At 53.8% G+C, this 25,405-nt stretch overlaps 1 protein-coding gene across 3 annotated transcripts; it reads left to right on the top strand.

Annotated features, from left to right (window-relative positions):
- Positions 1–24,647, top strand: RCC2 (regulator of chromosome condensation 2). Of its 3 annotated transcripts, none has more exons than XM_016128353.2 (13): positions 3–199; positions 1,232–1,520; positions 7,229–7,322; positions 10,211–10,354; positions 13,099–13,230; positions 13,614–13,702; positions 15,105–15,219; positions 17,150–17,316; positions 18,311–18,491; positions 18,776–18,881; positions 19,549–19,621; positions 21,495–21,572; positions 22,193–22,524. In XM_016128353.2, exons 2-13 carry the CDS (start codon positions 1,239–1,241, stop codon positions 22,295–22,297), a joined length of 1,566 nt encoding a protein of 521 aa, XP_015983839.1. In that variant the 5' UTR covers positions 3–199; positions 1,232–1,238; the 3' UTR covers positions 22,298–22,524. The 3 variants fall into 3 exon arrangements, with proteins under 3 accessions (XP_036085092.1, XP_015983839.1, XP_036085082.1); XM_036229189.1 differs by lacking the exon at positions 3–199 and adding an exon at positions 496–663; XM_036229199.1 differs by lacking the exon at positions 19,549–19,621 and having other exon boundaries at positions 1–199; positions 22,193–24,647.
- The last annotated feature ends 758 nt before the right edge of the window (positions 24,648–25,405 follow it).

The following is a 25,405-nucleotide window of genomic DNA, read 5'->3' as shown; positions in this document are numbered from 1 at the left end:
CGCTTGCCGCCCGGCAGCACATGTGTTTCTGTTTTGTGTTGTAGCATTTGTTCTGGAAGCCCGTATTTACATTTTAAGTGTATCTGGTGAGTGGGCTGGAGCCCTTGTCTGGGCCGGGGAAAAAAAAAAAAGCCCTCTGGTTCGTCTTTTAGTTGCTTCTCTTCTGTTTTCTTCTCCGGATTCTCATCACTCCAACCAGGTAGGGGCTGAAAATCAAAACCGACAATGATCAGTTTGCGGGATCTGGGAAAGTTTTTTTTTTCTCTCTCTCTCTTTTTCAAGGAGAAAAGGTAAAAGAACCTGAAGAAGGGGGGTTGGGAACTGAATGAATAAAAAGGGGAAGGAAGGCGGATCCACGTGGTTTAATCGGAGACAGACAGAGATCCCATTGTTCAAAATCAATAAAAAAAAAAAAAAAAAAGCAGACAGGGCGAAAGCGTAGGGACACTGGGGGAAAGTAGCCGCGGATCGGGGCACTTTGCAGCCCGAACGGGAGATCCTCCTGGCCGCACTTTCGGGGAGGGGCCGGGAGAGTTGAGCACCATTAAAGTTTTTATTTTTCGTGTCTGTGCGAGCAGGTGTTTGGGGCTGGGGACCGGCTTTATACGTACCCCCTCGTCGGGGGCAGCCCACCCAGAGGGATTCGGCTAATTAGAGCCTGAGGTCGGAACTCCCAGGCTGGGACGGAATTGGGGGCTTGGGCAGGGGTCGCGAGGGTCCGAGAGAATTGCATTTAATTGAGCGGGCTTGGGGAGGGGGACGCGGAGACAAAAGCAGCAGGTGGGGCGGCCGGAGAGCGGGGAGCCCTTTCACCACCGGAGGTGCCGAAGGAGGATTTTTGAAGTGTCCCGAAGCTTTCTCTAATTAGAGCCTAGGGGATCGGAGGCTCCTTTTTCTTCCCCTTTACTTTTTTGGGGACTAGGCTGTAATTGTGATGCGATGTAGGTAAACCTAACTTGAAGACGGGCCGGGGTCTCCATTTTTTTTTTCTTTCCCTAAGTGGATTGCAGTCAGGGGCCTGGACTCCCTTGCGGGATTCCCCGGGGAAGGCGCGCTGGGCCCCGGGAGGGGCGCGATTTCCTCCCGGCTCACCCCCTCTCCGCCCACCCCGCGGCCGCCACTTTGGGGAGGGCAGGGGAGGAAGTGGAGGCCGGTGGCTCTGCTGCGCTCCCCTCCCCCCGCGCAGTTTATAACCCGTCCATTGTGCGCCGCTGCCCCGTGTCTCCTCCAGCGCGACCATGCCCAGGAAGAAGGCGGCGGCGGCGGCCTGGGAGGAGCCGAGCTCGGGCAACGGCACGGCCCGCGCCGGGCCCAGGAAGCGCGGCGGCCCGGCTGGCAGGAAGCGCGAGCGGCCGGAGCGCTGCAGTAGCAGCAGCGGCGGCGGCAGCAGTGGCGACGAGGACGGCCTGGAGCTCGACGGGGCCCCCGGTGGGGGCAAGCGCGCGGCGCGGCCGGCGGCGACCAAGGCGGGCGGCGCAGCGGTGGTCATCACCGAGCCCGAGCACACCAAGGAGCGCGTCGTGAGTGAGGGGCCGCGGGAGGGGGGGGGTGGCGAGGACCGCGGCGCTCCATTGCGTGCGTCCTGGGTGGGGGCGGCGGGACCGACGCAGGCCGCGGGCTGAATCATCGCCGCCGCCACACAACAAAAGGGCGCGGGTGGGCGCGGGCCGGAGGCGGGCGCAGGCGGCTGCATGCCCGACCCCGTGCCGCCCGCCCGCGCGGCCGTTAGTCGTTGGGGCGCGCGACCGGGGCCCCTCGGCGGGGGAAGGGCGGCCGGAGCCCGCGCCTGCCCGCGCGAGGGGGTCATGGCCCCGCCCCCGGCGCCGCTCGAGCTGACTGCCTCCGCCTCCCCTCCCCCTCCCGCCCCGGGAAGGGAGACTTTTGCAAGTTGTCTCCGGTCGGAGCAGGGAATTCGCGCGCAGGGCGCGAGACCCCGTGCCTTCGGCCACCCTGGGCCTCCTGCGGCTGCCGGTCCGCCCGGGCATCGCGAGTGAGGGGGTCGCCGGCTCGCTGCGGGGAGCGACGGTTTGTGCCGGGGCTTTGAGGTTCCCGCCGCCTCGGCTCCGGCGCTCCGGGGGGGCGGGGCCTGGCGGCCGCCGCGCATGCCTCTCACTGCCCTGCGCCGTCTCGCGCCGCCGGGGAGGCGGGGGTGGCCGGGTGGGGTGCGAGGGCGCATGCTCGGGAGAGCCCTCCCCCTGGAGGTCGGGAAGCCCCCCTTTCGGCTGAGAAGTGTTTTAGGCTTTGTTCACCGCTTGGGGTCCGAAGGCACTAGTGCAGCAGGGTGATGGCTCAGTGTAGCCACCCCCACCCCCCGGGCAAGAAGCATCTTCTGTGGTCAGAGTGGGTTTGAGTTTGCTCATTAGAGTTAGGCCTTCAAATCTTAATTTAAGATCGTGACCATCTCAATTTACGTGTCTTGCAGTCAGATCTTAATCTGGGGTCTGCGATCCTCAAAACCGACAAGTTTAGTAGTGTGGGCCGAGGGCTGGGTAGACACTCAGAGCTTTCACCAGATGCTCAGATAACCGCAAAAGAGTAAGAGCCTCCACTTAGGGTCTAGAGTCAGACATCTAGAGAGGGCCTTTGCTCTCCCCGGACGGTGTGTAAGGGTTAACAGCACCGGAGTGCTCTTCTTCAGAGGAGCAGTGGTTGAAAATAATGCATTTCTTTGTCTACTTTGTAGATGAGGAAACTGGGACACAGTTTCAGGACCCATTTCCAGCCCACTTGGGACGGGATTTCCACATGGCCCAGGTGTTTTCTGATGTCATCCTTATACCTCTGCACACTGCTGTTGTGAAAGGGCTTGATAACTGCCCCCCTCCCACCCCAGTGGAAAGGTCAACATGTTAGATAGTGGGGGAGCGTGAAGTGAAAGGGGCCATGTCACTGAAATGTCTTATCTAGGTTTGAGGGCCAGGCCAGTGCAATGGCCACAGTCTTGAGAAACTGAAGCACAGGAACTGCTCCTTTGATCAGTCAGTCTCCAATCCTCTGTGGGACATTTGCTCTCCTGTCAGTGTGTCACAGAACTGAAAAGGGCAGGTGGGCTCTGCCTCTGCTGTGTTCACTCTCCAGTGGGTTGACAGCCAGCCCATTAGAGCAGTGAGTTTTGTCAGGAAGTGCTGGGATTCACCCAAGATGGAAGTCACAGAGAGAGTGTGTAAAGGGACGCCAGGCTTCCCACCAGCATGGTACAGCTTGCTTGTGTGATGGGAATGGCCCTGTTCTTAGTCTTAACGGGGAGATTAGGCAGGCGTCAGTTTACTGTTGTTTTACATCTCACATCTCTTTTAAAGTTCCCTAGAGAAATGTGTGTATGTGTGTATTCATATCTCTGCATCCCTTCTCCCACCTCCTTAAAAAACAAAGAGGGCCTGTAAGCTGTTTCCTTCTCACTGGTCAGCCCACCATCCTAAGCTCAGGAGACAGGATTCGAAACATGATGCTCTTTTATGCCTCGTGGGAAGCGCACATCCCAAGTTGTAAGTTTTTATTAGCACCGTGGGGTTTGGTCCAGGGTCAAGGCCAGGCCCATGCTGCCCTGTTGCCTTCCCACAGGTCCGGGTCGGCACTGTTCCTCCCAGTCCTGCGCGGGCCTCCTGCCCATTATCCTTGGTCCCAGGACCCTGGGCTCCAAGGGAAACAGAAGGTCTCTGCCTCCTAAGCGTCCTGGGAATCCTGGCTGCTGCCTGTGTCAGAAAGAGGCTGTTACTTGAGCGTTTTGCAATCCTCGCCACTGTTCCGAGCTACTTGTATAGAAGCAGCAGCCAGGAGTTTGTCTGAAACCGTGTTGCCTTCAGTTAACTTAAAACTGCAGAAGTTGGGCTTGTGAAAGAGGAACCTCAGAGACTTGTATGGTTGAGAGGCAAAACTGCTTCCAGTAAAAGATGTTTTATACCTCTTTTTCTACACCATTCTTACCAAACGTGCTTATGATTTCAGTCTTGGAAAATGCTGCTCTCTCCAAGGACCTCAAGTTCATACTTAGTTCTGTCAGACGAGCATGTTATGATGGTCCAGGGTTGATGCAGCCTGAATGCCCTGTAACTTCGTGATCCTGTAGGTAAAGCAAGCAGCCTGGGCATAGTCCTAGAGGACACACTGACTGTCACAAGCTGTCCAGGTTTTTATAGTTTTTCCAGTGTTGTGTTGCTGAAGTTTTGTAGGCCCACAGACAGATCTGTCCCATCTGAAGGGACCAAGTAAATACAACTGGAAATCAAGCTTGAAGTCTGAGTCGAAAGCCCATTAGGGAATTGTTTGCTGGCGTTCTTTTGAACGGTCTTCCCTCTGCCGAGAGGAACTGTCTTCCAAATGGATGTGTGTTAAAGGTTGACTCTCGGCCTCATAAACATGCTCCTTGCACTTGGGCAATAATTCAAAACTTGCTTTGGACCAGAAATCCCATTTTGTTGATTGAAGAATCTCAGTGCATCTTTCTGCCGAGGCAGTTCATCTCAACTCAGCTTACGTGACCAGGGTGTTGGGAAGGAGCAAGGTGAAGTGAAATCCATTCATTCTGTCGGGGAGACTGTTTTTCCAGCGTCTCTAGCCTTTAGACAGGCAGTATTGCAGACACTGAGCTCCTCTAAAAAACATCTCTTGGCCCATCACTGGGGGCTGGATTCTACCTGGGAGAGTCTCACAGACCCCCACAGCCATCACTGGAGAGAGCCTCTGCATGGAGCCTCCAGGCATCTGGTCTCTCCCACTGTCAGGGCCTGATCAGCTATCTGACAGGGACATAGCCTGTGATTTAAGTGGTGTTAGTAGTTTTACTCCTTACTTTTTTTACTTCATTGATGATAGAGGGAAGAATTAAATTATAGAGAAATAAAGGTCAAGAACCCACAGCATACATTCGTATAGTTAACAGCACTAAAAGAATCAACTACCTCCATCTGACGTGTGAGGAACTAAGGCCCGTGACGTTAAAAAACCTGAATAAGATAACACTTGACACCCTTCGGTGGGACTCAGTCTGCTGTTGCAGCAGCACACTCAGTTTACCAACGTTCTTTACACCTTGTGGCAGAAAGGTTGGATTTTTGTGTAAATGCCTAGCTGCCTCAATGGGCCAGTGTCCGCAAGCCTTTGATCCTTCCTGCAGACCCTCGCATCTCCAGGTCACAGAGGAGACCCCACCCACCCCTACCCAGGGCGCTCGCAGCAACTTCCGGCAGAGTCTGGCGGAGCTACAGGTCCTGCAGTGGGCAGTCAGGCTGGTAAACTGTTGCTGTAGTGACTGCATCTCCATGTCGAGTGGTTACAGTGACTGCGACACATGGTTCCCTGGAGCCTTCTGTCCACCCGGCAGAGGCGAGACTGCCAGGCCTGAAGTGTCATTCCAGACACCCCCTCTTTTTTTTTTCTTTTTTTTTCTTTTTCGCCACTCTCTGGCCTGGCGGCTCATCCCACGGAGTTTAGTTCCTTCCCGTGTCTGCTGCTCCTTCCACAGGGAACTTGACAGAACCCACCCGCTGCCATTCATTTGTCTTCGGCAGTAGACCTGTAGAATGTTCTAGGCTGGCCTGCCAGTTAAACAAAGAAGGGGAGATAACCAGGGGAAACTCGGCTTCCATTCAAGTAATCTGAGTCTGGGTGCCGCAGGGGTGGACTACCCTCCAATTAAGGTCGTTCTCTGAATAATTTAAGTGCAGCCAAGTCATTCTCCATTCCTGGCTGTTCATTTCCGCTTCACACGCTGACTGCCAGAGGTGTCCTGTAGACCAGCGGTCTCCAACCTTTTCGGCGTCAGGGACTGGTGCTCCTACGAGAAATCCGATGCCTGATGATGTGAGGTGGAGCCGAGGCGGTGATGCCGGTGCTGGGGAGCGGCCGCAGATACAGACGGAGCTTCCCTCAATCGCCACTCACTTCCTGCTGTGCACCCCGGTTCCTAACGTGCCATGGACTTGCATTGGTCCACGGCACAGGGTTTGGGGACCTCTGGTGTAGACAGACCATCTTCCTGCAGCCATGTAAATGTGGTCAAGCAGCAGCCAGCATGACAGCATCTATACTGTGGGGTACCCATGACGTCAGATTTGGGTCACACAGAGGTCCCTAAGAGGAGGTTGATTCATTCATAGTGAAGATGTGTTCATCTTACAAATGATGCGCCGCGTTGCCAAGTGTCCCGCCGGGGCCGTCACTGCGTAGAGGTTAGAATGACTGGACCCGGAGCCGTTTGGCATTTTTTCCTTTGAGCCTTCCAAGAACAATTCTGTAAACAGAAAGAACCCTCTTTCTTTCTTCTGTCCTGGGAGGAGGATGCACAGGACGAGAGCAGAAGGGAGCTTACTGCCTCCCCTGCCAGCATGACTAGATAGTTCAGAGGTGAATCTTCGACAGTCTATTTTAAAAGTGTATTTAGGCATTTCAGAAATGAAGCAAAGTGCCAAGGTATTGTAGTGAGTGCCACCCAGAATTGGACCGTGGCCTCAAAAATGGTTCCTATCCCATTGACAGCCTGGGCGTCTGTGGCCCTAATGACTATGTTCTGAGGAGGAGGAGGACTGAATCTTGCCTGGGGACCACAGCCCCCTCCCTCCCCCCCCACAACCCCCCACCCCCGCCGTGTGGCCCAGCCTCAGGTGATCCCTTGTTCCAGTCACCACTTTTCCCTGTCTCGTGGGCCAGCAATGAGGATGAACCCGTCCAAGGCCACTGGGGTCAGATGTGCCCCGCCCCGCCCCGCCCATGCTGTCCAGTGTCTTCATCCAGTAGAGAAGTTGATCATGGTGCCGTGATGTCTACCCCACAGAGGCTCTTGGCACAGTGGGCGCCACCTGGAGGAACAGTGAAGTACTGGAGTAATTACTGGGCAGAGGCGACAGGCTCCTAAAGGCTGAAGTCTCTGGAGCGCCACGCTGGTGGGAAAACGTAGACTTGACCCCAAGGGGCATCCGTTTTTAATGCTCGCCAGGTGATATGACGGGCCTCTCGAAAATACCTGTGGATGGGAGGAATGTCATTTGGCTTGCTCATGTATGTATGTTTTGCAAAAGATGTTTTAAAGAGAAAGGATAAAAGCGAGCCTGAGCATACCAGGCGAGCGGCCGAGGCGGGGCTGGGATTAGCGCACAGAAGTGGTGAGCACCTCGGGCCTTTGTCCACTGGCTAACGGTGACTTATTTTTGTTTCCTGCTGTTGTTGGACGGACTTCGAAAGCTGGACACAACATCTCAAGCTAATTCTTCTTTTTCCCTCTTTCTCTCTGTAGAAACTTGAAGGGTCTAAGTGCAAAGGGCAGCTTTTGATTTTTGGGGCAACCAACTGGGACTTGATTGGTCGAAAAGAAGTGCCTAAACAACAAGGTATGAGAAACCGTTTCTAAAAATATAAAAGCTACCATTTATTGAGTGCTTCCTATATATTGGGTGTCCTATGTAATTCTGGTGACCGTCCACCAGGTCGGTATTCTCATCATTGACAAGAATCTTTACAGGTCAGGTAACTTGCCCAAGGTCACACAGCCTCTCGAATGATGGAACTGGGTTTGAACCCCGGTCTTGTGTGAGTCTCACACTTCACAGTTCTGCTTTTAATAAACCAGTTCCATTAAGATTAGAACAATTAAAATAGTAGCCTCGATGGACGCCTTTTCTCCATCTTCCTTCTCACGTCACTTATCTTCATTAAAACGAAGAGGCTGGTCCTGTGGGATGTCAAAATGTCCTAGACATTTGTCACATGTCACACTGTTAGACATTTCAGGAGAGTCCACATTTTTTTTTTTTTTTTTTTTTTGCAAGCTGCCAACTTGTCGCAGGAGCTGGTTTGACAGAGCAAGTAACAATCTGGAGAGTGGGGGTAGCAGAGAAGTTCTAAGAAGTAACTTTAGTCCCCAAATGCTTTTAGAAAATTGATGTCTTTCCTCTAGAGAATACCGCCCATCCCAGAGAAGCGAGGCTGGCACGGCGCCACACTTTATGGTTTCTTGATTTCATTTGGAAAGATTCCCAAAGTGCTTTCCAGCATCGCCCATGAGCAAATATTTGCGCCCTGACACTCCCGGGGGCCTCGAGAAGGCCAGTGGAGATCATCCTTTTCCCTGAAAACGGCGGGAGTTGAAACAGCGCGTGCTTGGGGTCCAGCTGAGTTAGAACTGGGTCCGAGCCATTTCCTCCCACTGTGGAAAAGGGGCTCAGACTTGGGGCCCGAGTCTGCCTGGCAGCTGCTGTCACCAGGGAACCCCTCCTGGCGTGTGATGACCTCAGTCTGCCGGCCCTGTGGCGTCTCCTCAGAGCTACTTGTCACATGAGTGGCCCACTCGCGATCACAGACACCCAGGCCCAGGAAGGGGAAGTAAATTCTAGGGGAGAGTGGCGGCAGAGCCTGAGATGCCTCCTGTGGGTGTAGGATGAGGCTCAGAAGGTAGCAAAGCCTCCCTGTGAGTTAAAGATGGCTCCCATGCTGTAGTTGAAGAAATCTGCCCTTATTGGGCCCATTTTTAGAGTGCCTTTTGGTCTTCTCTCATTCCTACCTTTGCCTCCCTGATTTTTCTCCCTCTGAATGAAATTTTATGTGTGCATGTATACATATATGTATATGTATGTGTGTATATGCACACACTTTTTAAAAAATTTTAACAGTGTTTTTAAATATCTTTCGGCACTTCATGACCTAGCCAGTAGACATTAAGGGAAGGGAGGCAGGATTTGTTTTTCCGCTTGTGCCAAACGTGAAGGGAAGGACGATTTTCTGTCCCACCCTAATCTTCCCCAGTTTCTGGCCGTCTTTGAAGCATACCTTCTCTCAGCGAGGGCCAGGAGAGCCCTTGGGTGCACATCGCCATGGATCTTATAAAACAGGCAGCATGGCGCCTTGCTCGTCTGCAGGATACCACAGGGATTCACGCACCTTCTCTGATTAGACCAGGCCGCGGGAGTTCACGACCGCAGCCTGGCAGAGGGGCCGGGGGCCGTTGCTGGCCTTTTGATTTGACTTGGCTCACTCTGCCAGGGTTCCTCAGGAGGCCAGGAAAAAGCCTGCCTCTCCCGGGCTGAGGACATCGTGGACACTGGTGTTCCTAGAGCTTCTAGAAGGGAGGTGCGTTGGCAAACCAGCATCCCCCTACCCATGAGACGGGCCCACTTAGCCAAGCTGGGTCCACCACAGGATCTGTACCTCCACGGTGTCCATGTTCTGCACACAGATGACACACGTCACTCATGCCAGCATTCGTTTGGATTTTCTGATAATAAACAGGCCTTGGGTTTTTCTTAAAGAAGTTAATAAAACCTGTGAAGGCTGTCCTTTTTGGTTTGCCTATTCCAAAGAAGTTGTTGGTTTTCCTGGTAGTAGACAAGTGTCCTCGGGTGGAGAAGCTCAGGGCTGTTGCCGTGTGACATTGACTTGTAGTCCTGAATCCGGGCGGCCCTCCTTTGCCTCTGATGGGCCCCTTGTTACTAAATGAGAGGACAAGGTTGGCACCCTTTGTTGACGGGGCATGGGCATGGGCGGGGTGGCCAGTGTGGAGTGCGGAGGCATGTGAATTCAGTAGGGCACGTGCTGCAAGAGGTTCGTGGGGTGCCGGGGTATGGCAAGCAAAGAGTTAAAAGGGGAACATGGCAGGGAGGAAGGACTTCCTGGAGGAGGAGGGCTTGACCCGAGGTTTGAAAAACAAGCGGGTCAGGGAGGGGCGTGCTTGGGGAGTGAATACATGGGCAAAGGCAAGGGGTCATGACCTGGCCAGCCCGGGGAGACTCCTGAGAAAAGAGCAAACCAAACGGTGGGAGATGGGGAAGGGGCAGAGGTGTCACGTGGGGCCCTCACCAAGGCCCTGAAGACCTGCAGGGCGTGCAGCGTCTGGCAGATGGGGGCACGCGGAGCCCGCACCAGGGGAGCCTGGCTGCGGGGGCAAGGGAGACTCGGGTCCGCTGCCGGCTTTTCTGGGTCGGACCCCCACCCCACAGGGCTGCAGGAGGGCGGCACCCAGCCTCTTAGCCACCTGGAGGGAGGCGTGCTCAGTAGCCGTTGAACGTGGGTCCGAGGTCCACGTGGGTCGGGGCCAGAGAAGGAGGTGGACCATCAGTGCGTGCGTGGCCACTGCCTGGGTGTGCAGCAGCTGGGGGTGGCCTGTGGGGGGTGCCCCTGTGGGTGTGACTTAGCACAGTGGATCCTTTGGGCTAGTGACTGTTTGGGGCGCGCTCTTCCCCAGCCTATCACTGCGGCCGTCTGATTTGCATATTTCTCTTTGCAGCTGCCTACCGCAATCTTGGTCAGAATTTGTGGGGGCCCCACAGATATGGGTGCCTGTCGGGGGTCCGGGTGCGGACGGTGGTTTCGGGGTCGTGTGCAGCCCACAGCCTCCTCATCACCACTGAAGGGAAGCTGTGGAGCTGGGGTAAGTACCGAGCTTGGGCCGAGTGCTCAGGCTGAGAGTTCTGGGGTGACTCGTGGAGCCATTCCCCCATGGGGCTGACTTCTTTCTTGAGTTCCTTCCCTCTAAGGCAGGGCTCCCTTATTCGCAGCCCACATTTCCTCTCCCCGATTCCCACTAGTCTCATCTGTACCCCATGGATACATCACCTTCCTCCACTTTTCTGCCGTTTTTTGTCTGTACGTAACCCGCTAATTCTTTGCATCCTCCTCTTTAAGCGACTTTTCCCTGAACATTCTGATAGAATCTGGTTTTTTTCTGATACTGTGGTGCCTAGAACTAGACGTCCAGTTTCAGGCCCGCCGTCCCCCAGCACACAGCCCCCCGCCGTCTTGCTTAGCAGCACCGCGTGATGTGAGCCACCTGTTGTGGCCACGGCCAGTGCCCCTGGCTTTCGTGGAGGCCGCGTCATGACGTCAGCCCCTGTGCTCCGCAGGCCCGTCCCTCTGTTTCTGAGCATCATACAGGTCTGCAGGTTTGGTAGCTCGTTGTCTGTTCTGTTCGTTTCTTCATATTATTCCCTGGTTTTACTTTTTCCAAATTCGCGTTCCCTGCTGCTGGATTTCCTCACTTGGGTACTTGGCAGGTCCCTGTCCTCGCCCCCCAGCTCCCGTCCATGTCCGTGTCCCCGTTGCTGCCCGTTCCCCTTCCGGATCGTTAATCCAGGTATCGGCTGAGGCTCAGCGTAGCCCCGTATCCTCCTGGGGGCTGCCGGCCGCTTCCTGCAGCTGGGTGTGTTGGCGTTTGTCCCTGCCCTTTGTTTCTGGTCCTCTGGCTAGCTTTTAGTCCATATGACTGCATTTTTATTTCGGTCTGTTTGAACCATTTTTTTTTTTTTTTTGCAATTTCACGAGCTGCTGTACCAAAGTCCAAATATATTAACATCTGTTGTCTTCCCTGCACTCTGCTAATTTTGTAATTCAGTTGAAAAAAAAAAAAGCTAACAAGTGTGTCTGGCCCAAATTTATACTTCATAGTCTCTTGATGACATGCTGACATTGCCTCGATTTTCGTTTTCTCCTGATTGGCACAGAGCTCCGTCCCTCCCCCTCGGCACCCCTCCCACTTAAGTGTTCCTGCGCTGAACACAGCAGCCTCTGTCAGAGAGCCGAACTTTAAATGCCTCATTTCTGATCTCTACTGAATCTCACTTCCGTGGCGCTTCTAAAAATGTCCCCTGTGCTGACCCTGTGGGTAAGGGATGGCTCTAAAGGCTGTCCTTTTAACATGGCCCTGGGGCAGAGACGTGTCCCCGTGAGCAGGGGGTGACCGGCCAGTGGGAATGTCACGGGTCCACTGCTATTAGTCACTCCGAAAGCTCAGTGGCCTTGCCCAGTGTCCGGAAGCATCATTGCTATAGCACATCGCTCATGAGAGTCTGTACCTGCCAGCCGGCACTCAGGTGCCGAAAAACCGCACCCAGCACTTGCTCTGTGTTTAAGGTGACTTTCGCAGGGAACTTGGGTAGCTAGTGTCTGCCTCTCCTGCCAGAGGACCGATATCAAAGTACACGTCCAGGCGTGGTTTTCCTCGGGCAACCAGAGGGCATCAGCTTCTCGGGCCCTCTCCAGGACCATGGGTGCTCGTCTTGGTGGCTCTGCTCACCACATTTCCCGTGATCTAATGATCAAAGTTTTGTTGTTGGAGAAGAATACAGTGACCCTCTCCTCAAATCGCCCTGACTTTCTGGCCTTGTAAAATTTTCCCAAAATGCTCGCTCGGTAGTGAGTGTGGTTTTTTTTTCCTCAGCTAGAAGGACTTGCAAGTGGCCCGTTGACTTGTTTTGCTTTGGAACTATTGTAGCCTGTGCGGAAAACTAGGGAAGGCTTCGGGGCATCCAGGCTCCTTCTGGCCCTGCAACTCGCCGAGCCCACTGTGGAGCTGAGGGGCTTTGCCAGAGGGCCTCTGTGTTGCAGGGGACTCGGCGGCCGGGGTCACTGCCTCAGGCCTCACTGCCACCCGACCCCACGGCCAGTGCAGCCCCAGAGGGAGGGCTTGTGTTCAGAGCATGTCTGGCATTTGTCGTCCCTGAGATTCATGTTGCGAAGGGCCCTGCGAAGGGTGGTCTGTTGGAGGTGGGCTTGGCACTGTTTGGTGAGCATTGTTTATAGGGCAGTAAAAGGAAGAAGAATGACAAGCAAAAACCAAATGGTCCACAGCAGGTGCCCAGAGCACTGAGGTAATTAAATTCTTGTGAGGCAGGTGTCGAAACGGTTGCTGTCTTAAAATACATCTCATAGTGAAGGGAATGAGGGAATTGTTGTCTGGCAGGTACTGTGACAGGTGAGAACCGAGTTTCCATGAGCCCTTCTGCCTGCGTCTGACGTCCAGGCCAAATGGAGCGTTCTGGCCATTCCCCTTGGTTGTAGAGAGCTGTAGGACGTGCCTATGGTGGGTCCCAGCCAGTGACCCAGAAAAGAGGGTCAGAGAAGTTGACGTAGGCGGCTGGAGGCTGGCTGCCGGGGGAGACAGACATCTCTGGGGACAGTGCCGCGTATCTGATCCTGGTCACCCAACCCAGTCAGGCAGGCCTCGCAAGGCCAGCCATTGCCTGAAAAGCCAGAGCTTTCACTTTGTTGTTTGTTGTTTTAGGGAGCCCCTTCTAGGAGACCCAGATTTGTCTGCATTTGAGAGGGTTCCCACTCGCCCCGTGAGGCTGCCCTGGCCGCCCTCTCTGCCTCCCACTTCATCTTGCTGTTGGTCTGCAGGTCGAAATGAGAAGGGACAGCTGGGACATGGTGATACCAAGAGAGTCGAAGCCCCCAGGCTCATCGAGGGTCTCAGCCACGAAGTGATCGTGTCAGCAGCCTGTGGGCGGAACCACACCCTGGCCTTGACAGGTGAGGAATGGCTGGTTTCCTATCGTGACAAGAGGCCAATTGGCCCACCCTGAGTGGTGAGTTAGTCTTGGCCCTGTGACTTGGTCACAATCAGAAAGATGCCCCAGCAAGCCTGGGTGGGTGCTTCTGGAAGGCCTTGAGAGCCTCATAGGCTGGGGAGGCTGCACGGAGGGCAGGGCAGGGCAGGGCAGGGCGTTGGGCCTCTCTGCTGGGAAGTGGTATTGCTCCGAGCCATCCACTCCACTGCCTTTTTGGAATACTGTCTCATTTGCATTCTTTCTGGCAAAGGAGCTGTTTGTATCATCTTGGAGCCTTTGGTTTTAAATCTGGTTCAGAACCTTCCGTACTATTTTCCCTTTTGTGATATTGTTCTTTCCTTCCAGAAACGGGCTCCGTGTTTGCATTTGGAGAGAACAAGATGGGGCAGCTGGGCCTCGGCAACCAGACAGACGCGGTCCCAAGTCCTGCACAGGTACCACGCTCCCTGCTCGGCCTTGACAGCCTTTTGTGTGTCTCTCTTGATCCCTCGTAAAAATGGAGTCTAGCTGGTTTGGGTGGAATTCGTATGGTACAGTCTTTAAAACAGGTTTCACCGTTAAAAAAAATATCCCGAAAGCAGTTTTACTTTCTGAATCAAATAATTTGTCACAGAGGCCTTGTTTTAAGCCATTTCTACCCCCAGAGAAAGTGAGGAATGTTATACGGATGTGATTTGTCATTATCTGCAAATACTTTGAGATTTGACCTTGTACGAAGTCACCTGCCAGGTACTTAGAACACAAATAGGAGTTTGGTGGTTTCTTTGCCCTAAAACATTTATGGTAAGTTTGAGGGTGGGATTTATACCTAAAAAATTGCACTAATATAAGGCAGCAGAATGCTGCTACGTGTGTGCAAGGAGTGAGTGGGTTTGTGATGGAGGGAATCATCAGATTTCTTGATCTGAAAAGAGACCGGCCAAGGCGCGCTGTGGTTTGAGGATTTTCGAAGTGTTCTCGTTTCGTCAGCCATTTGTCCTGCAGTGGAATGTCAGGCTTCTGGAGGAGCAAGGGCCAGTGGACAGGGCCTGGGACTCCCGCGCGGTCTCCAGGTCCACAGCTGATTTCCACGGCGCTGCCGCTTGTCGGGGCCTTTCCCAGGACGAGCAGTGTGCGATAAATAGCACGTTTCCTGATTTCTTTCTCAGATTTGTTTCCAGATCCCATGTTAAGTTACTCAGGGCCTTTGCTGTCTCCCAATTTCCCGATTTTGAAACATTTTTTTTGTTTTTGTTCACATCTTTAGTTAACACCATTGGTCAAGTTTCTCTATAGACATAATGGAGAATGTATGACAGTTCATTTTATTGGTCCACAGTAACACTTATAAAAACTTTTATAAGTTGGGGCTGAACCTAGTAACTAAACTGAGATTTGAGGGTTGTTTGTTTTCTTTAACCCTCCTGCCCACACCAGTCAGCGTAATTCAGCGCTCCCTGGGCACCAACCAGGACGTGCGAGGCACAGTGTCGGGCATCGCGATCTAGATTTGACCTTGTATGTGACTTCATACAAGGTCAAATCTCAAAGTATTTGCAGATAATGACAAATCACATCCGTATAACATTCCTCACTTTCTCTGGGGTAGAACTGGCTTAAAACAAGACCTGGGACACAATTTACCTGTCTTTGATCCTGATTCTACTGGGAAGGTATTGGGATCAACAGAGCGTTTCTTTATATTCTAAGCTTTTGCCTTCAGAATTATTGAGTCCATTAAATTTCTTTTGTAGCCGAGTAATTGTTTCAACACTAACCTGCAGAGAGGTAGAGACTTTTTAATCATTGTTTAAAAAAAAAAAAAATGCCTGAAAGTCTCCTGTCTTGTCTTTTCAGATAATGTACAATGGCCAGCCAATTACCAAAGTGGCCTGTGGGGCTGAATTCAGTATGATAATGGACTGCAAAGGAAACCTCTATTCCTTTGGGTGCCCTGAATATGGTCAGCTGGGTATGGAAGTATATTTTTTAAAAGCACTGTAATCTAACTGTATATTTAGAACCAGAAGTCAGTATGGGGCTGCACATGTGTTAGAAGTGTGGGTAATTGATCACAGATAATAGCCTTGGGCCATTAAGTGGGTCTTACGTTTGGTGGAACAGCATGTCACAACTCACAGGGTCGTGGATTTGCCTTAAAGAAAAAGTCGGGGCTCCAGTCTGACAAAAGATTCTTTTCTGATTGGGGAGTTTGTTCATACATAAAAGGATTCGAAGTGGAAAAAAGAAATCAAACCACCTTCATTGAATCTCATATTTAAAGATTCACCTTTATCAAAAGTGAGGAAATTACACGAGATTAAGTTTGTTCTGGAAACCCTGGCCTGGCAGTTATTTCCAGTACGTACGTGAGGAACCACATGTAAAAAACAAAAACAAAAAGGAAGCCACATTTAAAAGCGACTGAGATCCCTTCCCATTTTCATCCCTAAACAGAGTGTACTCATCCAAAAACGTACCTCACTGAACAGAAAAGAAAAACTCAGAAAGTCATTCTCCGTAACTGGAAGATGTCTCTCGATCTTGAATTTGTCCAAGGTCTCCATTTTCTTTTCCCATCTGACACCGAAGTGTTTTTCCCCTTCCTGGCGCCTTCCCGCCACCCCATCCCCTTCTGAGTAGGAGGTGAGGTGTGGGCGCCCTCTGCTGGCTCCTCGTTGCATGCCACTCCGCATCCGTGGCTGCCCCCGGATCTGGGTTGCCGGGGCTCCACGTCATTAGAAGCAGGCAGATGGAAGGCTGTATAAATAGAACAAGGAGCATCTCGCTGGCCTTAGACTTTAGGGAACAGTGACTTTGTGAAACTAAATATACCTCAAGTCAGAAGTGAATAAGAAAGAACAGCTCCTTACGCACATTCAGTGCTGGTTGCCAGGGAGTTGCCAGAGACTGTTGGAGAAACGGTTTCCATAGTCACAGGCCCTCATGCTGTCCCCGGCCCCGTGCAAAACACGGGAAGTGCGTTTCTGGTCTACTTCCGGAAATGTGTGGCTCCCCTGCTGCCCGTGGCTGCCCCAGATCTACAAACAAGCAACTCGTCCTAGCAAGTTGAAAATCAAGTGATCTTGGTAATAATAATGGCTGGCAGCTAGCAGTTACTGTATACCGGTCCCCACTTAAGTACTTTACGTGGAATCTTACTGCGTCGTTTATACTCATTTAAGGTATTGAGAAACGGGCTTGATCTATGTCTGTAGAATCCATCATTCTTCACTCTCCAGCTTGCTTTCAAACCCGTTTCCAATCTCTGTCCAAATCCAGAGAGATTCCTTTCAGAACTGGAACACGCGTGTGACCTTGGAGAAGGGAATCGCCAGCACACACTCACCCCTGCTCTTCCTCACGCTGCGTTTACTGGGTCAGGCAGGGCAAGGAGGGAATGCGCCACTGAACTCCGTATCCTGCCAGCCGTAGGGACATATCCAGGTTCCCGGCAATGTGTAAGAACGCAGTCTGAGGTCGTATGTGGCCCATCCGGGGTTCTTCGTAGAGGCCCGGAAATAGGGCGCAGACCATTCCTTTGGACTAGTAGCTTCCAGTTTTGTTGCCTGCAGCCCACAGTCAGAAGTACATTCTACAATGCAACCCAATCTGAACGTAGAACGACAAAGAATTCTCACAAGATAACATTCTCATAAACAGCATCCTTTGGCGTTTTGTATTCTGTTCCTTTTTTTAAAAAAACCACTGGTTTCAACCCACAAAATCGATTTCATGACCCACTAATTGGCTTGTTCCTCAGATGGGAGAACACTGCCTTGGTTGCCACAGGGGTCCTGCTGAGGCCTGGCCACCCAGGTTGGGGCAGGTGCTTGGCCTGTCACCGTAATGCATGGTGCTCCGCCGCGGCCGCTGCTGACCGCTGGCTCTGGTCGCTGCAGGACACAACTCGGACGGGAAGTTCATCGCCCGGGCGCAGCGGATAGAGTACGACTGCGAGCTGGTGCCCCGGCGAGTGGCCATCTTCATCGAGAAGACGAAAGACGGGCAGATCTTGCCAGTCCCCAACGTGGTCGTGCGTGACGTGGCCTGCGGCGCTAACCACACGGTGGGTGAGCTGCGTGGTTTTCTTGCTGTGTGTGCAGGGTGTGGAGGTGTCGACGGCTTGTCTTCGTGTCTTGTACAGACATTTTGGGTTGGGATCATACAGTGAGCAGTTTTCCACTTTTTTATGGCTTTTGTCTAATGGAACAACATGGGTGTCCTAGCTGGATAGATAATATCCTGGACTAGAGGTGTCGAATAGTTTTCAATCGTCAAGATGGTACACGCACATCTCTGTAGCTTAGTTGTCTCCTCGCAGTTATTTCGCGGAGACTGCCTGTGAGTCAAACATGATTCTCTTCTCTTTTGAAAGAGCATGGTCTTGGGAGTCCAGAGGCCAAACTGGTCTCCTGGTGGCGGCTGACTGGCCAAGTGACCTCGGCACGGTTCCTTCCCTGGGGTCGTCTTCTCCGTCGGGTGCACAGTGACTCAGACTAGGAAGTCTAAAAGCTGACTTTCATTTCTACAGTCTGGTCAGGGGAGGTGAAGTCAGGTTTTGATTAGGGTTCTTAGGTCAATTTGTAATAGGTTGAACCTTCACGTGATCCAAACAGTAAGCATCAAAGATGCTGAGAAGAAAAGAAGATGGATTTTACGTTGTTGAAACGTCAGTGCTCCGTGCGTCAGGGACCAGGTGGCGACCACCTGCATGCTCGTGGGGGCGTCTAAAGTAAGACGAGGCAGGCCGGCTTTGTCTCGGCTCTGTGCAGTTCAGACAGCGTTATCACAGGAAGTGGGAGCATCGGCTTGCTCTGCAGACAGCTCTCGTGCTTCCGATGAGGGATGTACTTGTGACTGTAATAATTAAGAACAGAAAAGAGTGTCCGTGGCAGAGAAAACAACACGTGTCTTCGTGTTGCTGCATCTGCTGCCGTCACTTCGCCCCTTAGGAGGCAGGACAGGTCCCCGCAGCGTTTCAGCCCCTTGGCCGTTAGCTGCTGCACCAGGTCCCCTCCTGTCGGCAGGCCTGTCCCTACCTTGTGTTTTCTTTCCGGCAGCTGGTCCTGGACTCCCAGAAGCGCGTCTTCTCCTGGGGCTTCGGCGGCTACGGCCGGCTGGGCCACGCTGAGCAGAAGGATGAGATGGTCCCCCGCCTGGTGAAGCTGTTTGACTTTCCCGGGCGCGGGGCGTCCCAGATCTACGCCGGCTACACCTGCTCCTTCGCCGTCAGTGAAGTGGGTCAGTGGTTTCTCCATCCGGGTCTCGGGAGGAAGGTGTCCAGAACCATGTTTGGTCGTCCCTCCCTGGCAGTGCTCTGGCGGGAGCCACGTAGCCATCATCAATGTTCCCAAGACCCGGAGCCTGGATTCCATTGGCCGCTTCCCAGTGTCCTTTCAAACAGAACACAGCCCTTCGTTGTCCCCCGCGCTGAGCATCTTGCCTGATGGTCCCTGTCCACTTGCCTTTCTCGTTGTTGGCACTGAAGATGAGCTCACAGAGCGACCGCATTTGTCTTTCTCTAGGTGGTCTGTTTTTCTGGGGGGCCACCAACACGTCTCGTGAATCTACCATGTACCCCAAGGCCGTGCAGGACCTCTGTGGCTGGAGAATCCGGAGCCTGGCTTGTGGGTATGTAACAGTGTTTTCCTGCTGAGCCAGAGGGCGAGATGTCTCTCCCCCCCACCAGGGAGTGTGGGACACACATGGGGGGCGCCCCCCCCCCCTTAAGGGTTCTGTCCCCATCAGGGCATTGGACTTACCAAATCCCAGAGAGGGACTTGTCAAGGGGTTGACAGGTCTTAGAACGGATGACTCTCGTTCCGTTGCCTTCATGGAAAGAAAGTCATTTTGAAGGTTTGGCGTGCTTCGCTCATATTACGGGTTCAAAATTACATTTAGTTGGGACTATGGTGGGATTTGTTACTCAGATGCTGGGAAGGAGAAACGATCTCTAAGTCAGTGACTTTTCATTTTACTTTGAGGACACTTGGTAAGCTCTCTGGAGTTTGAGGCGTTAACGGCTAGGTTGTGGGGTGGGTGGCTTTAATCTTTTGAAATCTCCAGCCTCGCCCAAGTGGTTATCGGGTTCTACCCCCTTTAGAACGAGCTCCCACTTCACCCTGATTTAATTGCTCCTTTTCCCAATGTGTGTGTTCACCCAAAAGTGATCCCCCCCGCCCCCCAAGAGCCCTGGCACCTGGGGTGCTGAGGAGGCGGGAAGGTCGGGGCCCTGCGGTTCCTGGGTGTGGGGCTCGAGCTGCTGGACGCGGCGGTGACCGCCTCTGCCCGTTTGCAGGAAGAGCAGCATCATCGTGGCTGCGGACGAGAGCACGATCAGCTGGGGCCCGTCGCCCACCTTCGGGGAACTGGTAAGCGGTGGCGGCGGGGCCCAGCTCGTGCCCGCTGAGACTGAGCTCGGAAAACACGTAGGCCATAGAAAGTGTCTTATCCTCGTTGTGTTAAGGTCTGTGGCATTCCGCAGTCTTTGGGTCCGTGAGCTTCTAAGACTACTCTGTGCCCACGAATTCAGTTGACCCTTGAATGACACAGGTTTGAACTGCATGGTCCCACCTAGACATGGGGTTCCCCCCCCCCCAATTTCCTGCAGATCTGTTGACCCACACAGTTCAATCCTGTGTTCGTGGGTTGAGAATCTGCGTACGCAGAGGGCCGACTGGCTACGCGCAGACTTTCAGCTGCAGGTGGATCGGTGCCCTGTCCCCGTGCGTCCTTTCTGTCCACATTGTAACGTGGAAATCGGGGAGTTGCACAAGAGACGAGTCTCTTCTCCTCGCGTTCTGTAAGGCACGGTTGTGGAGCCGGGGTGATAGGACCGGGCGGGGTTGCTCGTCCATCTCCCGGGGGTGCAAACGCCGTGGCCAGGGCTGAGCATGCGTCGGATCTGCTTTTCCCCCGGGTCCTCGAAGCCGCGTTAGCTCCGTGAGCAGCCTTTGCTGCCCCACACAGCAGTGCGCCGTCAGGCCAGCCCCAGGTCATTTGGGGACATTCTTTTCTCATTTTCCTAAGTAAATTTAAGTCTGTGTTCCCTGCTTTTTATCTCAGTCACATGAGTGATTATAACCAATGGCCCTCGGTTTCTCACGCGTACTTGGCCTTCCCCGACCAGATGTGTCTGATTCTCGGGTTCCGGTGCTGGGCGAGTCCTTAACTTAATTTCTTCATCAAGAAGAGCAGCTTGGCAGTGGCGCCCCTGCTGACGGTCCCCGCCCGTCCTGGTTGCCATTTGATCCTCACCTGGGCTCTTGTGTTTCTTGCTGAGAACGCGGTCTGTCTCCCTCTCCTCCTGTCTCCTGTCGGGGTGGGAGCCGGCAGGGTGCCAAGGCGAGGGAAGGGCGGGCTTGATCCCGCGAGCAGTCTCCAGGACAGCTGGGCCCAAAGTGCCTTTTCCTGGGTGCTCTGCACCCGCTTCCGGTCCGGCAGCTTCCAAGGGGGATCGTGTGCAGCAGACGCTGAGGGTGGCCCCTTTGGAGGCGGCCTCGTGCAGAACCTTGAGAGATCTGAGGATCGGGCCATTTTGATGGACTGTTCTTACAGGAGAATGGGTGTTTTGGGGGGGGGGGGTCCTTATCAGAACTAGATTCTGATTATTGACTTTAAAACGGGAGGGGAATCAGGAACTTTTGGGGCCACCTCCCATGGGTGAGAAGATGGTATGGCCTTTGGAGGAACCACTCACTGTAGGGGGTGGAGTGATGCTTCCGTACCCATCTCAGAGCTGAGCCAGGGGGTCCGCTGGCCTGGCAGTCGCCCGTTCCCACACCTTTGCACATGACCCCCCCACGCAGCCCTTGACCTGTCCCTTTCACCTCTGGTGTCATTACCATAACAGATGATGGCTGTTTGGTCTCCAGACCGCATAACAGCCATCATCTGTTATGACCTTGTAACCCTGAAGGGCTGCAGTTGCCATTTCTTCCGGGGCTCATGATGGTGGCCACTCCCCAGTGCCACTCCCCAGAAGGTGCCCGTCACCACATAAATCCCCACAGGTCATCATCGGGCACCTTGGTCTTGCTCACGTTACGGACTGGTCGCTTGTGGGCAGCAGCTTGGGTGGGTGAAGACTCTGATCTGGCCTGCCCCAGCGTCTGAGTGGGCGCCCGGTCACGGAGGGCCCCCGGCCTCTGGCTGTGGCTCCGGTTAGCGGGTCGCCTTTGTCCTGTTTCGGACCGTGCCGTAGCGACCTCGGTTCCCTGAGCATCTCCTTGCTTGCCTCTCCAGGGCTATGGGGACCACAAGCCCAAGTCTTCCACTGCCGCTCAGGAAGTGAAGACGTTGGACGGCGTTTTCACAGAGCAGGTGAGCGAGGCCTGTGCCAGGGAGAAGCAGGAGGCTCGTAGCAGAGAAAATGCGATTTGCACCTCACTTTGCCTGTTTGTGGCCTTTGCATGCTACCTGTGCTAAGAGTCTTCCGATGACCCCCGGCCATGAGCAGGAGAACGCACGGGGGCACGGTGGCCGGGCTCTAGGGCAAGTGGCTCTCCTGCCTGCCTTGTACCTGCCCTTAAGACTGCACCCCCTTGGGGAAGTGGGGCCGGCGATGAGGCCTGAGCTCCGCTATTACGCCCAGCAGGCTGCCACCTGTGTCTGCCAAGATGGGAGTGTGGTCCAGAGAGGCACAGGGGATGGGAAGCGTGACCCGCACGTCCCCGCCAGCCCCCGCTGACAGGAGTGGCAGAGCCCTGCTCGCCGGCCGCCTTCCATCTCCCCGTGGCAGCCCAGAAGGCTTTGGTTGGCAGGGTGTCAGCGAGAGGTCACACTGAGACTGGCGGCCTTTAGTTCAGGGGTTTTCTGTACTTTTCAGGAGTCTTCCATTTCTCCCCATGTCGACCCAGTTTGCCAGCCTAGCTGACTCACGCTCGTCTGCTGCACACTAAGTGAAGTGCCCTCGCACACCCAACGCCGATTTGTTTCCCCAGGTTGCCATGGGCTACTCACACTCCTTGGTCATCGCGAGAGATGAAAGTGAGACCGAGAAAGAGAAGATCAAGAAACTGCCAGAGTACAACCCCCGCACCCTCTGACTGTCCCGGAGGCTCCACTCCACCTTTCGCGGCAGCTGTCATTTCCATGTGCACTGGGACGGGAAGTCACAACAAGGAATTTAAACGAGCAAAAGTCGACCGAAGGTGCATTTTTGTTAGACTCCCTGAGGTTCCGTTTTATAAGTGATCCAACGTCAACTACCTTTTCTGTACGCTTTCCAAAGTGTTTTTTCTCTCTAAATGTTTAATTAAAATATTTGCTCATAGTTGACTTAACCATTCCTACAAAAGAGGCAGAAACTTTGAGCAATCTAGGTTTTTTTAAGTTTTTCTCTCCTCCCTCCCCCCCCAAATCTACTTCTCAAAACTCCCTTTTACAGTCATAGTTAGCATTGTGATCCGGGTGGGTGCTACCTGGGAGAGGAGTCCCCATTTCTTCAAAAAAAACAATGTCCCTTACGGGACCTGGCAGCATCTAGGTAAAGAGGGTCCCTAGGAGTGGATTTCCATCCAGAATCATGCCCGCCCGTGTGCTTTGGAAGCATTTGGGTCGTTGCTTCCCGCTTTTTCTTGTAGACTGGCTGGGGCCAGCCTTTGATCTGTTCTCCGCTTGGCTGCTTGTAAGCCCCCCTGCCTTTTGGCTGTGACATTATTAGAATCTGCCGTTTCCCCCCTGGTGGGGGCTCTGGGGTCCGCGTGTAGCCATTTATACCCATTTCAGCTGTAAAGAAGTCCACGTGAAAAATCAGGTGGTCGTGGACTCGGTGGGGCCGTGCGGGATGGGCAGCTGTGGGGACAGCGTGTGTCCTTTGAGGACCGGCTCGGAGGCTCCCGCGGAGCCGGGGGCCACCTCGCCAGCACGCGCCGCGAGAGATGGATCGGCCAGCAGCGGGAAGAGCGTTCCGGCGTCCTTGCAAGGAAGGACCAGCCCTCACATGCCAGCCTTTGTGCTTGTGTCCCCGTCCCCCCCCCCCCCCCCCCCGGCTGGATCCTGCTGGAATGACCCAGTGTGTCTGACACCCAGGTTCCAGCTCCGCCAGGTCCTCTGGCCACATGTGCTTGGCTGTGGTACCAAATGGCGGGGCTCGCGCAGCGGTCCCTGCCCCCCGCGCGTCAGCGCAGATGCTGCGGCTTGCCACCCAGCTCCCTGCCAAGTGCCCTCTGCCCGAGCTCGTCCCCAGCCTCACGCTGCTCTGCATGAGTTACGAGGTGCCTTTCCCGGAACCCTCCTCTCACCTGGACCCAAGAGAGGCGACAGCTTGAGGCTGGAGCGCTCGGTTTTGAGAGGGTCTGGACTGGTTTGGGTGCTTTAAAATAGATTTTGTAGTTCAGTGGTGCTCATGGGGGAGATGGGTTAGAACTTCAGAGTGAGACTTGGGTGGATGAGAAAGTTAAATATCGAGTTGGGTTTTTTTTTTTGCTTTTCTATTGTTACCACTTGTCATTGTCTTGATGTTAAAATGCCAAAAATGATCTAGTTGTTGCTTTTCCCCCCTACTCCTCTCCCGTTCCATCTTACCAGTGGCTTCTGCCTTCGCAGGACATGTAACAGTCTGTCCTGGCCAGTCCCAAGGCCTGTGTGAGGGGACCGGCCTGCATCCTTCTAAGGTTTAGTCTGACTCCATGCTCATCTCTGCTGCCCTGTGTTCAATCTGTATGTAGTCCAGGGGAGAAGCTTCTGCTACTTCAGAGCTTCTGCTCTACTAACCTGATTTGTCCAGATCGCCCCCAAACCACCATCTCTCACTCGAGTTTCCGTACGCGCAGCCCATCAGTTTTCCTGGCCGAGTCTTTTTCCTGTAAATGAGGTGAGGCATGTATGTATATGCTCCTTGAACCCAAACAGCCTCCCTTGGGTCGTGCAGTCACGAAGAGGGTGCAGGGAGCAGCATCCTGGGTCCTGGCCTTTGCAGGAGCTGCCCTTGGCGAAGCAGGGCCTCGATCTTCCAACGGACTCATCTGAAACCCACCGCCAGCCTTTTCTAGACCCCCTCGCCAGGGACTGGAGCAGGAGAGGGATGCGCCCTCCCAGTGAAGACCGCCCTCTTGTCTCCCACAATCACTCCTTTTGGCTTAGGGTTTGAAAATGAACTTCCGAATGGGGAAAACCCTTTAGATATCAAGGAGTCGAGGGTGGTGGTGTCCCGCACTCCGAGAGAAAGGGGCCGAGTGACCTGAGCTGGGAGCGCTTTGCACTGGGCCTTGGGGCATCTGCTGTGCCTCCCAGCTCAGGAAGGAGAATTTGGAAGAGGCTTAGGGTGAAGGGGATCCAAGAAGAAGTTGTGATTTGGTGAAGGTGCCTGGTTTAGTGCTGTAATTGTCTTATTTTTTTTATATATATATTTCTTGGAGTAAACATTTTAAATAAACGACATCATTGTTTACTCTGTTTTGGCTTTTGCGCTTCCTTTTCAGAACTTAGCACCTCCGTTTTTTTTTTTCAACTCCCTGCTGATGCGCACCCTGCCCGTGCCCAAGCCTGAGGTTCCCGCTAAAGGGGGCTAAAGGGGGCCGTCCGAGGATGAGCCCTGGGGGTGGGGGGGGGGGTCCGTCCTTTGTCCTTTCAGCTTCTCGGCTTAAGCCATACTGGGGCTGGGAGGTGAGTGGAGCTCCCAGCTCTGTCCCTTGAAGTGTGTGACCCCTGGGCAGGGTCAGCACCTCACTTGCCCGACTCAAAAGTTTCTCATACACGTCACACTGAGGCTTTGAGAGAGTGAGGTCAGGCATGGAAGGCGCCAGAACAGTGATAAGCTTTGTGTGCCCGGAAACATCTGTTGGCGTTCTCCACCTTCCCCCAACTTCAAAAGGGAGCCCTGTTGTCAAACGCGACCTTCAGCCCGCACTGGCCTGTTATGAGCAGTGTGCTGAGCTCCCACCAGGGGGCGCCGAGGCCAGTCGTGCGTTTATTAGAGGCCCCGTGCATCATCCATTCTGCCCAAGTTGACAGACCTGGCTGAGCCACACTGCACAGACCACCAGCCACCAACATTTAAACACCAACATTTAAACACAGCCGACCTCTTTATGGAGTCTCAGATACTGGCTGCTTTATGTCGTCAGACCCGACCCTCGTATTGTCTCTCTTCCAAGCACCCTGACTGCTTGGAGCCTCCCGCTGGTGGCATGGGGGGGCTGGATGAGAGCGGC

The sequence above is a fragment of the Rousettus aegyptiacus genome, unplaced genomic scaffold (genome assembly GCF_014176215.1).
Source record: "Rousettus aegyptiacus isolate mRouAeg1 unplaced genomic scaffold, mRouAeg1.p scaffold_m13_p_1, whole genome shotgun sequence".
NCBI classification, from domain to species: domain Eukaryota; kingdom Metazoa; phylum Chordata; class Mammalia; order Chiroptera; family Pteropodidae; genus Rousettus; species Rousettus aegyptiacus.
The sequence above is the reverse complement of the archived record's forward strand: the minus strand, read 5'-3'. Positions and strand labels throughout refer to the sequence as shown.